This window comes from Giraffa tippelskirchi, chromosome 12, assembly GCF_054371585.1.
Source record: "Giraffa tippelskirchi isolate mGirTip1 chromosome 12, T2T-mGirTip1v1.2.pri, whole genome shotgun sequence".
Lineage (NCBI taxonomy): Eukaryota > Metazoa > Chordata > Mammalia > Artiodactyla > Giraffidae > Giraffa > Giraffa tippelskirchi.
The window spans coordinates 122,673,869-122,690,346 of record NC_137286.1 but is presented as its reverse complement, the minus strand read 5'-3'; the positions used below and the strand labels follow the sequence as shown (position 1 = coordinate 122,690,346).

General features: G+C 44.8%; 1 protein-coding gene across 5 annotated transcripts; it reads left to right on the top strand.

The window, feature by feature from the left end:
• Nucleotides 1-226: 226 nt before the first annotated feature.
• SPRY2 (sprouty RTK signaling antagonist 2) lies at nucleotides 227-6,141 on the top strand. 5 transcript variants are annotated; one of them, XM_081547222.1, is made up of 3 exons: nucleotides 681-1,430; nucleotides 3,534-3,656; nucleotides 4,327-6,141. In XM_081547222.1, exon 3 carries the CDS (start codon nucleotides 4,378-4,380, stop codon nucleotides 5,323-5,325), a length of 948 nt encoding a protein of 315 aa, XP_081403348.1. In that variant the 5' UTR covers nucleotides 681-1,430; nucleotides 3,534-3,656; nucleotides 4,327-4,377; the 3' UTR covers nucleotides 5,326-6,141. The 5 variants fall into 5 exon arrangements, with proteins under 5 accessions (XP_081403351.1, XP_081403347.1, XP_081403348.1 ...); XM_081547224.1 differs by having other exon boundaries at nucleotides 860-1,407; XM_081547223.1 differs by lacking the exon at nucleotides 681-1,430 and adding an exon at nucleotides 3,074-3,291.
• Nucleotides 6,142-16,478: the final 10,337 nt, after the last annotated feature.

Here is a 16,478-nt window from a genome sequence, read left to right as displayed (position 1 = left end):
CCGAAAAGCTACAACTGACACCATCAAAAGCAAATCCCGGCCAGAGCAGAAGGTACTTGAAACCCGAATCTGCATTCCGCCCCTCTCGTACGCCGCTCGGAGGTGGGGGTGGCGGTTTGTCCCAGTGCCTGGTGTATAATCGGGTTAATCCAGTAGACAAAGGATAAACCAATAGCCCTCCCACCTCACTTCCCGCTCCCCTTCCCCTCCCCCTGCTTCTCTCCCCGTCGCCCCCTCGAGGGGGAACAGAAAAGGCTGTCTTGCAATGGATTCCGAAGAAAGTCTCAAAACCCGCAACTGGTTTTTAATGCTAACACTGCCTGGCCGGGATTAGTCTGAAACGTTCATTCCCTTCTCCTAGTGGCGGTGAGAAAGTTCCCTAAATCCGCCGAGCTCAAGGTTCGTCCTCCTGGCCTCTGGGGAAAACTTTAAGGTCAGTGTTTCCTTGAAACTAGATCAACTGACCCCGCCGTGCCCAGCCCGGCCCCGCGGGCACCGCGCGTGACGGCGGCCCGGGCGGCAGGACCGGCCCCGGTACGCGCGGGGCGGCGCGGTTGCCCTTTTGAATGCCTCCTGCGGCTCGGAGCGCTGGCGGGCGCTGGAGTGTGAGTGAATGTAGCCCCGCGGAGCCAATGAGCTGGGACCGGATGCGATATATCCTCTGGGACAACAACTGCTCTGTTCCGCCTCGGATCCACATGACGCCATTTACTGCTGCCGCGGCCGCTGCAGAGCTCCCTGCCTCCTCCGGAAAGGCGAGGGCGCAGGCCAACGGCGAGCCCCCCCGGCCGGGCCCCAGACCCTCCTCCTCCTCTTCCTCCTCCTCCTCTTTCGCACCCACCGCCCCCGCCTCGGCCTCGCCGCCGCGCCTCCACAACGCCCAGTCTGCACCGCCGAGAGCTGCGCGCCGCAGCGCGAGCGGAGGAGAGGGGCCGGCGGAGCGCGCAGCGCCCAGGCCCCCGCGCCCGCCCGGCCCGGCTCGTCCCAGCCCGCCGCCCCGCGCGCCCCCGCGCCGCCTCCGCTCGGACGCGGCCGTGGCCGCACGACTTGGCCATCTGGCTTTTAGGTCCTCGCAAAGGCCGTTTTCTTTTCTCATTCGCTCATCTGCCGGGAAAGGAGACTCGCCGTTGGTGCTTCGGCCTCCAGTTCATTGAGAAAAAGGGGGGGGAAAAAAAAAGGAAATACTCCGCGTGCGCTTCTAGAAGGGGGGTCGCCTCCAGCCCCGAACTCCAGAGTGTTCTTCGGCTAGGACTTGGCTCCGGATTTTTTTTCCTCTGCTTTTCTCGCCCAGCCAATCGCTCAAAAGTTAGACTAAAGCAGAGTTTGGAAGGAAGGAGAGGCAAAAAGTTTGCATCAGGGCTGGATTTATTTGCACATCGCGGAAAGAAGAGAATCCAACGGAGAGGGGTTGGTGCAAAGCCGCGATCACGGTGAGGCGCGTTTGGCCGGCTCGTCCCCTCCTGGCGCCGCGGCCAGCGCGTTGTGGGCAACATGGAGTAGGTGCAGCCGGACCGGCAGTGGGGTCCGTCTCTCCTCGGGCCTCCCTTTCTCTCACTCCGCAGGTTTTCCGTGGGGAGCCCGGGAGCTGCCCACGGATCAGCCTTGCCCCCGCCTCGGCCTGCCTCGGCGGGGGTGGGGGGGTGAGGTGCCGCGCGCGCCGGGTCCCGTGTCCCCGGCCCCACGACCCAGCGCGCCCGCGCTGGGGGCTTGGGGTGGCGGCCGGCTCGCGGCGGCGCACTGGCCGCGAACTGGGCGCTGAAAGCGGGAGAGGGAGGGAAGCACTTTGTGTTTTCCAGGGCGCCGCTGCAGGCGCCCGCACTTCGAACCTGTTCTCTCCGGGGAAGACAGGTCCCAGGAGAGGCTGTCCCGAGGTAGGGGCGCTGGGGTACCGAGGGGGCGCGGGTCGCTGCCTCGCGGGTGGAAAAAAAGAGGACAGGGTGGCGAGTGGAGGGCGCCCCCGCCTCAGCTCAGCGTGGACTGCGGCGAGCACGCAGAGGGTGGGAGCGTCGCCCTGCCTGGCGCCGCGTCTCCGCGGTTCGGAAGTGCAGCTTTCTCTTTTTTCCGTTCGCCGCGGTCGGCCTGGGTCACGCTTTTTTTTTTTTTTTTTTGGACGATTGGGCTGACCCAGCACAGGAAGAAAGTCATCAAGCGGTCGCGATCGTTTTCCATTACCTGATAATAGGTGGCAAAAGAGACTAGGTTTGGGTTTTTTTTTTTTTTTTTCCTTTGATAGACTGATCCACTTTTTTGTGTGTGGTTGCTTCTGTTTTTTTAATTCGGAACCTTGTGCGTTTTTACAAAGCGGTTTCTATGTCGGTTTGCCCCACCCTTGTGCTGAAGTCCTTTTCCCCTCATCCTTAGTCTGATCACACACAGTTCTTAATGGGGGGTTTCAAAGCAGGAGGTGACGAGGGAGCGCGGGGCGGTGGTGGGGGGGGTTCTGCGGAGGGGAAGAGGGATCAGCAGAAATCACTTTAGCAAACCCCCTTACCCCCAAAAGATGCTACTTTGCACTGCAAGCATAGCAGCAAGTGTCCAGCTTAGGGACCTGGGTCTTGCATGCTCGGCGTAGGGTGCTGGAAAATGTTCTTAATTTTTAAAGCAATTTTTCTGTGACTTGAAGGAATACATACATGCATACAGATGTATATTTTTAATATTCAGGCGCGTGCACATTGCAGGCATTGCCCGTCAGGTCAGCGCAGGGTGGCGTCGCCGAGTGTCCCAGGGTTAGATGACCCAGCTCTGTGTCCCAGGCAGGACTTTCTTCCTTGGGGACACGGGGCTGAAAACCAGTGCCCTGCGTTCGAGGGCCTTGGCCGGAACGTCCTGCGATGGGCTGTGTGACCTCCGCCTGAAGGTGGAGCGGCTCCCTCTTGGAGTTGGGAGCCAGTTCTCTGGAGTGGGGGAGATTTCTATCTGGGAAGGCAGGGAGGGGTGCCTCCAGCGTTCCAGGGCATGTTCCTTTGCGAGGCGCCCGCACCCCCTCCCCCCCCCCCGCCCCCGCCTGTCTGTCCGTCCCGGGATTGTGCGCAGGGGGCCAGCTTGGCCGCTGGGCTGCGTCTGTCCCTCCGGACAAAAGTCCCTCGGGGCTCCGACCGAGTCCCACCTGCTGGGGACGGCATTGGGGCGCAGATAGAGCCGATAAACGGCGTGAAAGCTAAGAACAGTGCTGTCTTGTCTGCCTTTCTGTTGGAGCTGAGATCCGGTTTCCAGCTCTGCCTTTTTCCGAATTGGAAGGCGTGTGTCACCTGCCTGTGTCTGTTTTCTAAAAAGTCAGACAGGATGAAGGTCCACTTGAGCGCGTTTTTGGTCATTGTAGACTGGGTTGACAAAGAGGATGGTAGTTTTGAAATTTAACAGAGGGATGGCAATTTAAGCGGTTACTTGTCACGATTGATAGATTTGCGATGTGACACTTGAATTTTTAAATCACTTCCTGTTATCACCAATCAGTGTATGTTTTCAATTATTAGGTTTTGGGAAATGGGCAAAAGCAGTTAAGATTTTGACATGATTGATTTCTAAAACAGGGAGAACGGGTCTTTTAGCTGCAGAATCGAAGATGTTCTCCGAGGCTTTCAGGTTGTAAAATATGTGATTCTCACGTTGTTGGGAAGTTGAAAATAAGTTCCTGTCTTTTTGTTGCTGGAAGTGTAAGTTTGCTCTATTGTATTCCTGGCACCTAACAGGATTTTAATTGATGTGTTTTCAGTTCTATAACTTTGTGCTACTATATAGTTAATGATAATGCATGATTGTTGTATAAAGTGTATATTCCTGGGGAAGAGAAGTATTTACCTTTTTTTTGCATGTCATTTTCATCCTATGGGATTTTATAAAGTCACAGAATAGTTCAAGCTGTTTAATGTAAAAGCAGACGTAAAGCAGGAACCAAGAATTTCTAGGCTGTATCTATTGAAGTTCCAGGCAAAAGTGACCATGATAGGTTGAAACCTATTTCACGATTTCACCTTTTGAAAACGTCAGTATGAATGTTATGTTCCAAGAGTACTTTCCTGCAGTTTTTACAGGGAACCTGAACCTTGCAAATTTTTTGCTTGTACGAGTACTCCTGTGATTGAAGCAAAGATCAGTTTGGTGTCACTACACTTCACAGGATTAAAGAACCGTGGATACCTAGCTGTAATTTTCACTTTTGGGTACGGGCGTGGATCAGACGGCTGTCCTAATACACTCCACAGCCACTCCATTTTCAAAGTCTGTTTCTCCAGGGGTCGTGGGGAGTGAAGAGTTAAGCCAGGTGGGTGGAGAGTGGGTAGTGTTCTGAAGTGTAAACCGTCTCCTTCCTCTTGGTTTCCGCAGGAATTCAGATGTGTTCTAAGCCTGCTGGAGTGACTACACTTCCCAGACCTGATGGAGGCCAGAGCTCAGAGTGGCAGCGGGTCGCAGCCGTTGCTGCAGGCACCCCGTGAGGGTGGCCGGCAGCGTGGGGAGCCTGACCCCAGGGACGCCCTCCCCCAGCAGGTACACGTGCTGTCTCTGGATCAGATCAGGGCCATCCGGAACACGAATGAGTACACGGAGGGGCCCACTGTGCTCCCCAGAGCTGGGCTCAAGCCTGCTCCTCGCCCCACGGCCCAGCACAAACACGAAAGACTCCACGGGCTGCCCGAGCCCCGGCAGCCCGCCCGGCCCCAGCACCCGCCAGCCCACCCTTCGGCCAGGGCCCCTCTGGCCCGGTCCGTCAGCACAGTCAGCTCGGGCTCTCGCAGCAGCACGAGGACAAGTACTAGCAGCAGTTCCTCGGAACAGAGGCTCCTAGGATCCTCCTTCTCCTCGGGGCCTCTGGCAGACAGGATCATCCGAGTGCAGCCCAAATCGGAGCTCAAGCCAGGTGAGCTGAAGCCGCTGAGCAAGGAAGATGCAGGGCTGCACGCCTACAAGTGTGAGGACTGCGGCAAGTGCAAGTGCAAGGAGTGCACCTACCCGAGGCCCCTGCCGTCAGACTGGATCTGCGACAAGCAGTGCCTTTGCTCGGCCCAGAACGTGATCGACTATGGGACCTGCGTGTGCTGTGTGAAAGGCCTCTTCTATCACTGTTCCAGCGACGACGAGGACAATTGTGCGGACAATCCGTGCTCTTGCAGCCAGTCTCACTGCTGTACACGCTGGTCAGCCATGGGCGTCATGTCCCTCTTTCTGCCTTGCTTATGGTGTTACCTGCCAGCCAAGGGTTGCCTTAAATTGTGCCAGGGGTGTTATGACCGGGTGAACAGGCCCGGATGCCGTTGTAAAAATTCAAACACAGTTTGCTGCAAAGTTCCCACTGTCCCACCCAGGAACTTTGAAAAACCAACATAGCATCATGAATCAGGAAGATTACAGTCATAAGGATTGTTTCCCTCTGCCCCTCCTTTTTTTTTTTTTAATACACACATATGCAACCAACTAAACAGCTAGAATCTTGGCACTGTTGATAGAGGGTTGGGATATCCTGTGCTGTTTGCAGTGAAATGCTTTTTTCATCCATGTGCCATTTTAATTGATATGCTTGTTAGAACTTAGCTAGTGGAGCTCAGAGTATGGGATACAGACCTTGGTGACCTACATGTTGCATAAGCTAAAGCAATAGACACTCTAGGCGAAGTTTTTGTTTGTGAATAGTACTTGCAAAATTTGTAAATTAGCAGATGACTTCCCCTCTCCCCTCCCCTGCCCCCGTTGTTCTCTCCAGAGATAATGTGCTATATTTTTGTATATACAATAATATTTGCAACTGTGAAAAACAAGTTGTGCCGTACTATACGGCACATTCACAAAATATTATACTAATATGTTGTACATTCGGAAGAATGTGAATCAATCAGTATGTTTTTAGATTGTATTTTGCCTTACAGAAAGCCTTTATTGTAAGACTCTGATTTCCCTTTGGACTTCATGTATATTGTACAGTTACAGTAAAATGCAACCTTTATTTTCTAATTTTTTTCAACATATTGTTTAGTGTAAAGAATATTTATTTGAAGTTTTATTATTTTATAAAGAAGAATATTTATTTTAAGAGGCATCTTACAGATTTTGCCCCTTTTATGAGGATGTGATAGTTGCTGCCAATGAGGGGTTACAGATGCATATGTTCAATATAAAATAGAAAATATATTAACGTTTGAAATTAAACTGAGCTGTATTGTCTTATTTTACATTTTTTTCTTTTTTTTTGAACTGAAAAAGAAACCATTTTAGAAATAACATTTCAATGGCAGACAGTTTCACTTATCTATAAGATACTCTTATGCTTGCTTTAAAGTGGAGATTTGGTGATTTTCAGGGATGTTTCTAGCAATCAGGAGAGAAATAATTGAGGATTTGACTCACTTAACAGTATTAATCATAGGAGGGCTCATTTTGGCTCCTGTTGTTTTGCTGATTTGCAGACTAGCCTTTGTTTTGCAGGTTTAAAACAAAATCTTAAGTAATTCATTCAGGAGATTTACCTAAACGATGAACCATTAGACTATTTTATATAAAGTTATCAAGAATGAATGTCAAGGCTGGTTTAAGACCAGAGAAATGAATTTGGTTCTACATTTATTGAATGGTCTCTATGTGTCAGGCATGTAGTATACACAGATCAATGCTTATAATTGAGGCAAAATGTTTTCTTGACTTAACTGGCCATGTTTTTCCTAGTCTCTGTTTTAGACTGTTAGGCTTATCGCCATGATACAAGAAAAAGACATGGAAAATATAACTTGTTTTGATTCAGGTCCTGGGTATCAAGGAATTTCATCCTATATTGGCCTAATAATTCAGGCCCAAGCAGCCCCAACTTAGCTGTTTGAGAGGCCAACTTGAGAGGCCCTGTCTTAGTTGTTTAATCAGATTATCCAGGATATTGTTAAATTTTACACTGGGAAAAAGATGCAGTATGGCAAAAAAAAAAAAGTCAGTGTTTGTAGTTAACTTTTGGAAGCAAGCATATAACAAGCTCTTACAAGCCCATCTTGACAAATACTGGGTTTTCTTATTTGTAATAAGTCACTTGATTAGTCACTTCATGGCTGATTATTTTTTTTTCCAAAAGCACAACCTTTTGCTGCCAAGAATCACCGGAAGTCTAGGAAATGATTTACCTGTCATTATTGTTTAATCTCTCATTTCCTGTTCTAAGGTCTTAGTTAAGTCTTAGTACAGGCTGTCTTCTGTTTTGTCTTTTGAAAATGGCTTTCAAGGAACTATATAGCCTCCTAAACCAAGACATTGCTATAAGGACTTTCAGTGCCCTCTATGCTTTTCAAAAAACACAAAGCTAAATTCAGAAATTATTTACTCTTTAGTTCAACTTTGGAATACTGAATGTTGCAATTCTAATACTCTTAAGGTCTAATGCTGATGGTCTCAGAATTAGAATATTAGGGGAAAAATAGGGCAGTTTCTTATTCACTGTATAGTTTTTCAGGATTTGTAAAGCACAAAAATTTTGATTAACCAGTTTCTGACTGTTCATCAGATACTGCCATATGCACTGATAAAACTATTTTGGTATAGAAATTCTGAGAGTTCTTTTTTTTTTTCTTTTTAACACATGAGCAGCTGTCAAAGTCTAATCTAGATAAATTTATCAGATGCCATTGGGTGTTTATTGAAGATGTAGATTAAGGACCTCTTCCCATGATTATTGAATCAGTTTCTTATCCTATTGCTTAGGGATTTGCATTTTTAATCATTCCACTAGTGATTATGTATAGTTTGAGAACTATTGACCTAGAAATTGCTTTCTAATTTATCTTTTTTTGTTTTTTCAATGGAGCCCATTGCAAACCATAAGTCACTAGTTTGAATGTGGAACATGGTAATAAACCAACTGAAGCTAGAAGAAGACTTGGCATAAGTATATATATATATAAAGTCCTGATAAAAATTATTTAAAGATAAATAAGGAAAACTGGATTCCTCAAGAAGCTTCCAACTAACCTATTAAATGTTGAGTTTGTCTATAAACCAATAGAGAATTCATTTTCAGAATATAAAAAATGAAATATTTCTATCTAAACAGGTTGAAAACAGCTGATGTTCACTTTTCAGTGTGTTAAAAGAGTTTTCCAGTGTTACGGGTCATCTCACTAAGGAGGAAGAATGCTGCTGCTGCTGCTAAGTCACGTCAGTCATGTCCGACTCTGTGCGACCCCATAGACGGCAGCCCACCAAGCTCTGCTGTCCCTGGGATTGTCCAGGCAAGAACACTGGAGTGGGTTGCCATTTCCTTCTCCAATACTTGAAAGTGAAAAGTGAAAGTGAAGTCTCTCAGTCCAGTCCGACTCTTTGCAACCTCATGGACTGCAGCCTACCAGGCTCCTCCATCCATGGGATTTTCCAGGCAACAGTACTGGCTGGAGTGGGTTGCCATTGCCTTCTCTGAGATGGAGGAATAATCACCTCAAATTCATGAAAATTCTTATAAATACCAGTCGATAAAGCAGTGGTCATTATTTGGATATTGTGATAGGTTAAAAGTATAATGATACAGTAAGCATTAGTTGACTGCTTAGCATTTAGGGATATCTTCGCTATATATTCTGGTTTCTTGCCTTTTATTTTCTTAGAAACTATTGAGATTCATTTAAGGATAACAAATTGATTGCTGTTACTGAAAACATTTATGTGTGTTGAGATTTTAAGGCCCTGCCAGAGCTCTCCTTGTCGGAACATGCTCTGGGCATTGTCTGTGAAAGAAGAAAGCCAAAACCAAATGCAGGTACTCCCAACCAAACTTTTTGCATAAATTCTTTTTCCAATACACCTTTGTCTCAGGGACAACTCGCCTCCAGGTTATGTAAGACAGTGATGATGTCAGATAAATGAGTTCGCTCTTTGCCCAGAGCGGTGAGATACTGGATAGACAGTTGATGGGTCTGACGCTTTTGAACATGCATGTCAGAACTTTCAAGGGTTTATGGGTTTTGAGTTTCACTTGTGGTAACATCCCAAATTGACCATTTACCCTCCTCTCTTACATGTGCAGGAAGACCAGGATGTATGTGCCAAAGTCTCAGCTTTGAAAATGGGCAAAACAGTGTAGATCAAAAACATTGTTAGTCATCTTGTGCACAATAGTTTACACTATTTTAGTAAAGGAAAATAAAAATAGGCATTAAGGAATTACATCAATAGTGTATCAGGATCCATTCTTTGGTTTTTAGTATTTATTAAGACACAAGTGATGTTAATTTCAACTTTAGGCCAATTGCTTCATTTCTCTCTGAGATACCAAGGATGCATCTCCATTGATTGAAGACTAGAGCAGACTTTTAAAATAAGGCCTGTCTGATTTGGCTGAACTGATGGTCAGAATGAAGCTTTATATCTGGATTACTTAACCACTGGTTTGGCCACTCATGGGAGGATAAAGCTGCCAGACTATAGTTCGGGTTTCATTTGGATATCATGCCTCTATCTGCCTTATACCACGAGAGACAACTATGTGAATAATGAAAGACAATGTGCATTTTACTTATGATAGTATACCTCTGGTCAAAATTAAAGATACCCGTTTAACTTACAGTGAAAACAAAGGGAGAAATATATCTAGAATATAATATATGTTGTATAATACACATTATATTCTATATAGAGAGAATATAAAAACATACAGATGCATAGCAAATAAGAAAAAAAGATTAACACTTGACTATTCAAATGTTTCAATGTTTTTCTTTTTTCACTTTTTGGCTATACCAAGAGGCATGTGCGATCTTAGTTTCCCAACCAGGTATCAAACCCAAGTCCCCTGCATTGGAAGGCAGATTCCCTGGACCGTCAGGGAAGTACCTCACATTTTTATTTAAAAGTACCTTTTTATCAACCTAAAGAATTTTTAAAAACCAATCTTAGTTGATAACTAATATTTTCTGAACTATTAAAGGAGATTAGAACGAAGCCTGTTGCCTTGAACTCTGGCTTGGCTACATGAGCATATAAAGCTTCAGCATACCTCAAAGGAGTTTATTTCTCAAAACAGTTCTAATGCACAGAGAAGAAATAAAATTTTAGCTTACTACAGGGACCCCATACCCCTACCCCTGGAATGGAATTTGAACCTGAAAATATCAATAATTACGCATTTCAGTATAACACCTTTTATTTTTGAATGCCTACTCCTTACCCATCACAGGGCTAGTTGATGAAGTATAAAAGGAAAGGGTTAGTGGCTAATGCAAGACAGGACTTTTCACAGCAAAGGCGCAAGCAAGGTGCTATGAGACACAGAAGACGGGTAAAGCCCTGATGTGTTCCCTGCGGTGGGTTTGGTCTCCAGGGCTTTGCAATGGTTGTGTATATATGTGCTCACTCAGTCGTGTCCAACTCTTTGCCACCCAGCGGACTATAACCTGCCAAGCTCCTCTGTCTGTGGGATTTCGCAGGCAAGAATACTGGAGTAGGTTGCCATTTCCTTCTCCAAGGGATATTCCTCACCCAGGGATTGAACCTGGATCTCCAGTGTCTCTTGCAGTGGCAGGAGGATTCTCTACCATTGAGCCACCTGGGAAGCCCATTTAAATAGCCATGGAGTTTTTTGCTCAGGGAGATGCAATAGGACTCCCTTTATTCATTAAATAAAACTATGTTCACCATGCTTGTATCTTAAATTCTAAGTGAAATGTAGAGATGTTTGATTAATACTTAGACACCTATAATTTGCTATGTTTATTCTTAATTTCATGATTCATGACTCATTAAAACTTTTCTCTAAAAAATACATTTTTAAGATATGTAACTAAGACATAAGTTGGAAAGATCTGTTTATTCTTGCTTTTCCAGTTTTTGTTAGAATTTACCTCTTGTCATTAACCTGTAATTTTAGCATGCTTCTGTACCTAGAAAAATGAATACTCATGAGGAACAAATTGGGGATAATCAAGCTGAGAAGAAAAAAGTGTTCATGATAGTGTGAAAGGAAGTAGTTGAGCTTTGGAGTAATTCCGCCCTTGCCAAAACACAATGTCAGAGACCTGGCTTTGCAGATTCACAGAGCTTCCCAGCTGACTCAGTGGTATGGGTTTGATCCGTGGGTCAGAAAGATCCCCTGAAGGAAGAAATGACAACCCACTCCAGTATTCTTGCCTGGAAAATTCCGTTGACAGAGGAACCTGGCAGGTCACAGTCCAGTGGGTCACAGAGAATCAGACACGACTGAGCACACACATGTGCACATGGCTCTCAAAGCCCAGCTGACCACCTTTGGCACCTAAGTCAGTGAAGTGAAAGTCGCTCAGTCGTGTCTGACTCTGCGACCCCATGGACTGTAACCCACCACTCTCCTCTGTCCATGGGGATTCTCCAGGCAAAAATACTGGAGTGGGTTGCCATGCCCTCCTCCAGGGGATCGTCCCAACTCAGGGATCGAACCCCAGTCTCCCGCGTTGCAGGCAGATTCTTTACCGTCTGAGCCACCAGGGAAGCCCACCTAAGTCAGTAGAACTTCCATTTTTAAAAAATGGTTCTGTGTTCCACATAACATCTGTTTTATTGACTCGCATAGGGTTTACAGTCAAGCAGGGTTCTGGTAATTACCATATTTGTATCACCAAATATGGCTCTGGTAAATACCATATTTGTATCACCTCTTATTTCTGGAAGTTCTTAATAGGCTCAATGAATCCTTCCTAGACCTGGCTTTACTGCTCCAAAGTAGGCTCAAAGAAGCCCTCATACCCTCTGCTAGTCATACTGGAAACTGTTCCCGAGTTTCCTGCTCCAGGTCATAAGTTCCAAACTACATTTAAGGGTCACTGCAAATGTTATAAAGTCTAGTGACCAAGCAGCCCAGCATGCATCAAGCAGTGGCACAGAGCCTTGGGATCAACATTTAGCACCTGCTACGTTGGCACACTAGTGGCGAGGATGTCCTGAGAGAGATTTGTCTCTAACCCATCCATCTGCCAACAGGGAACTGACTCCAGGAGCACCAACAACCACACAGTCAACATTCGTATTCAGGTCCCCGTGTCACCTGGATTCTGACCACACATTTAGGATACAGCCCAATTCGCTTTTGTTCCAACCATTCATTAACATGATACCTTGAAGCTTAAACTTTGGAAATGGATTCTTTCACAAACTATTGATCTGATTCTAGTCATCTGTGAGAATTTACAAGAACCCAATAATGTGTCTTCAGAGCCTTTGCCCTGACATGTGAATGATAAAAAATCCAGGCTTAGAGTGCAACTTCTGGTCACTAACTTAATATTTAAGGTGTATCTGCACTTAATATGCCAGCAAATATGGAAAACTCAGCAGTGGCCACAGGACTGGAAAAGGTCAGTTTTCATTCCGGTCCCAAAGAAAGGCAATGCCAAAGAATGCTCAAACTACTGCACAATGCACTCACCTCACACGCTAGTAAAGTAATGCTCAAAATTCTCCAAGCCAGGCTTCAACAGTACATGAACCGTGAACTTCCAGATGTTCATGCTGGTTTTAGAAAAGGCAGAGGAACCAGAGATCAAATTGCCAACATCCGCTGATCATCGAAAAAGCAAGAGAGTACCAGAAAAACATCTACTTCTGCTTTATTGACTATGCCAAAGCCTTTGACTGTGTGGATCACAATAAACTGTGGAAAATCCTGAAAGAGATGGGAATACCAGACCACCTGACCTGTCTCTTGAGAAACCTGTATGCAGGTCAGGAAGCAACACTTAGAACTGGACATGGAACAACAGACTGGTTCCAAATAGGAAAAGGAGTACGTCAAGGCTGTATATTGTCACCCTGCTTATTTAACTTATATGCAGAGTACATCATGAGAAATGCTGCTCTGGATGAAGCACAAGCTGGAATCAAGATTGCTGGGAGAAATATCAATAACCTCACATATGCAGATGACACCACCCTTATGGCAGAAAGTGAAGAAGAACTAAAGAGCCTCTTGATGAAAGTGAAAGTGGAGAATGAAAAAGTTGGCTTAAAGCTCAACATTCAGAAAACTAAGATCATGGCATCTGGTCCCATCACTTCATGGCAGATAGATGGGGAAACAGTGGAAACCGTGGCTGACTTTATTTTTCTGGGCTCCAAAATCACTGCAGATGGTGATTGCAGCCATGAAATTAAAAGACGCTTACTCCTTGGAAGGAAAGTTATGACCAACCTAGATAGCATATTAGAAAGCAGAGACATTACTTTGCCAACAAAGGTCCGACTAGTCAAGGCTACGGTTTTTCCAGTGGTCATGTATGGACGTGAGAGTTGGACGGTGAAGAAAGCTGAGCGCCGAAGAATTGATGCTTTTGAACTGTGGTGTTGGAGAAGACTCTTGAGAGTCCCTTGGACTGCAAGGAGATCCAACCAGTCCATCCTAAAGGAGATCAGTCCTGGGTGTTCATTAGAAGGACTGATGTTGAAGCTGAAACTCCAATACTTTGGCCACCTGATGTGAAGAGCTGACTCATTTGAAAAGACCCTGATGCTGGGAAGGATTGGAGGCAGGAGGAGAAGGGGATGACAGAGGATGAGATGGCATCATCGACTCAATGGACATGGGTTTGAGTGGACTCAGGGAGTTGGTGATGGACAGGGAGGCCTGGCGTGCAGCGGTTCATGGCGTCGCAAAGGGTCAGACACGACTGAGCAACTGAACCGAACTGAACTCAGTGTAAAAGATGTTACTGTAAGTGGGGAAAAAAAGCAGTCATTTAGATCTGTGATTGTGGACCAGCAAAATAAGAACAATGCCCACAGCTCTTTGGAAGCTAATAACCAAGACTTAGATTCTAAACCATAGATAAAGATTGGTAGCAATATTTAATTCCTGCCCTGGGCAATTTGATTCCCCCAAGGGGACATTTGGCAAAGTCTGGAGACATTTTTGGATTTCACCACTGGGGGTTGAAAGGGGGAGCTATTGGTATTTGCAGGTAGAGGCAAATTGCTAAGCAGCTTCCACTGTCCAGGACAATCCTGACAATGAAGAATTATTCAGTCCCAGATGCCAATAACTGAGTTTGAGAAACCCTTCTAAGAGGAAGCTAGGGGAGTTGTGGGGAGAATGAAACATGTCCTTCTTAGATGGCCATCAGTGTGTGAGGAAGGGTGAGGTCAAAGTACATGGGGGAGGGGGGTTCACTGTGACCATAATTTTGAAATTTTCAACCTGAGTGCTAAACCTCTGAAATTCTTCTAGTGGAAAAATGCCCTGTTTGTTAGTATCTATATATGTCCATACACCAATTTTCTGTAGCGCTTGAAGTTCATGTGGCCTGCAGAGAAGTCGCTGTGCAAATTCCAAACCCCAACCCCAACCCCACCTCGTGACCTGTTAGCTGTGTAGCCACAGGCAAGTTAGTTAAGGTCTTTAGATCTGATGTCTTCATCTGAGAGATAATAATTCTTGACCCAAAGGATGTGAAGATTGAAGAGATGTGTGAAATATTAACTCTTAAGATAGGTACAAAATAAGTACTAAAAAAGTTTACTATTATTGTGTATTTAGGTGATTTTTCTTCCTCTGCTCCTCCTCTTCCTCCTCATTCTCCTCCTCCTTCACCTCAGGCTCAGTGTTAAACCTCCTCCTTCACCTCAGGCTCAGTGTTAAATGCTTATGATATAAGACAGTATCGCCTGCCCTCCTACAGCGTGCAGGACAGCGAAATGTTTACCATAGTGTATAATACACGTGATTACAGACTTAAAACACATGTAAAAATGAAAGGATTACCTCTACCTTGGGTGTAGTATGTGGGATCAGGAAAATTTCCCACAGAGGATGATGTCTACAAAGCAACTTGAATGATTTTCTCAAACTGAGGTGGTGGATGAGAGCCCACGGACAGCCAGGTGTGAAAGAGAAAGAGATCCATTCTTGAATGTGAAAGAAGAAAAACAGAAATGATGTGATGCCAAAGGATTGATCAATTTCAAATAGTGTTTCTTTATAAGAGATTTGTGAGATTTTAGTTTCTAAAAATTAACTTACAATAAATATGTGTGTGTGTGTGTGTGTGTATGTATGTATGGGCTTCCCTGGTGGTTCAGATGGTAAAGAATCCACCTGCAATGCAGGAGACGTGGGTTTGAACCCTGGGTCAGGAAGATCCCCTGGAGAAGGGACTGGCAACCCACTCCAGTATTCTTGCCTGGAGAATTCCATGGACAGAGGAGCCTTGCAGGCTAGTCTAAGGGGTCGCAAATACATTTTAATTGTGTTTAAAATGCCATCCCAAAACAGCATGAAAATGAAAAGGTTATCATATGCCCCCAAAGCAAAGCTATTAAGTGTTGTGTTACTGGGCTTAAATTTAATAGTAAGGAAAAATATGTTATTTGACAATTGATTCCAATCTGACTTTTCTTACAAAAAACAAATAAGTGCCTTTAGGATCTAAGAAACAAAGACCCAAAAGCTGATGAACAAATGAGATAAATTTCAAAGCCCATGCTAAGCTGGTATGACTAATTTATATACCTCAACAGACTCACATTAAGAATTTGCCACAAATTTATCAGCAGTACTTTCATTTTCTTCATTGTTCAAAAATATTATTGTCTCTTACAATCTTTTTTTTTTTTTTTCTGAAAAACTTTTCAGAAAAATAGTGATCATTTGGGACATTTTAAGATATTGGCAACATTCAACCAGGGTACCGAGGACAGAAAAATTTTGCCTAGCTCTTGAAAAATAAGTAATAAGGTGTTCTGGAAAGCCAAAAATCAGGATTGAGCGAAGGACAGAGTGAGTAGACTAGTCTGGCTGCAATGCATGTTTATGTAAGGGAGAAGTGAAAATGAAGACTGGAAAGATAGATTTGGCCTCAGCTCTGAGGAATCTGAATGTTAAAACTAAAGAACCTGGATTTTATCCGAACGTGTCTCCTCAAATCCATTTTTGGCTATTCCATCACATTTTCCAATTAACAGTAAGCATAATCCTTCAAAAGTGTATTATAAACATTTTGATCCCTTTATAAACAGATTTGATGACTTCCTTTTGCTCTTGGAACAGAATTCCAGTTCTGTCAGGATCCTGAATGATCTGGTTCCTCCCTACTCTGATATCAATCCTTCTGCCCCTTTCCACCCTAACCCCAAGGATCTGCCTTCTCTGCTTTTCTCATCAGTTTCTTTCCTTCCCTCCACACATCCTTCACAAATACGACTGCCTCTGTATGGAATTTTCTTCCTTAGCCCTCATCCCATATCCATTAACCTGAGAAACTCTTACTCTTCCTTTTTCAGTGAAAATGTCATCTCCCAGGAAATCAAGCTCCAACTCCTAGTCTAGATTAAATTTGTAATTCACTCTCATATTATTCAGTCTTCTTCCACAGCACATTATCAATGCAGCTATGTAATCATCTGTGTGATTACTTCATTTTTTATTTTCATTAGACCTTATTTATTTGGTTTACGGCTGGATTTCCAGGGCTAAATCCAGCACCTAGTATATAGGAGGTGCTCAACATGTATTTGAGGAATAAATGAATGGATGAATTGAATAGTATAAAGATACATTG

Excerpts from the sequence above, each read along its gene's own strand:
- SPRY2 (XM_081547225.1), top strand. The coding sequence starts at position 4,378 with ATGGAGGCCAGAGCTCAGAGTGGCAGCGGGTCGCAGCCGTTGCTGCAG.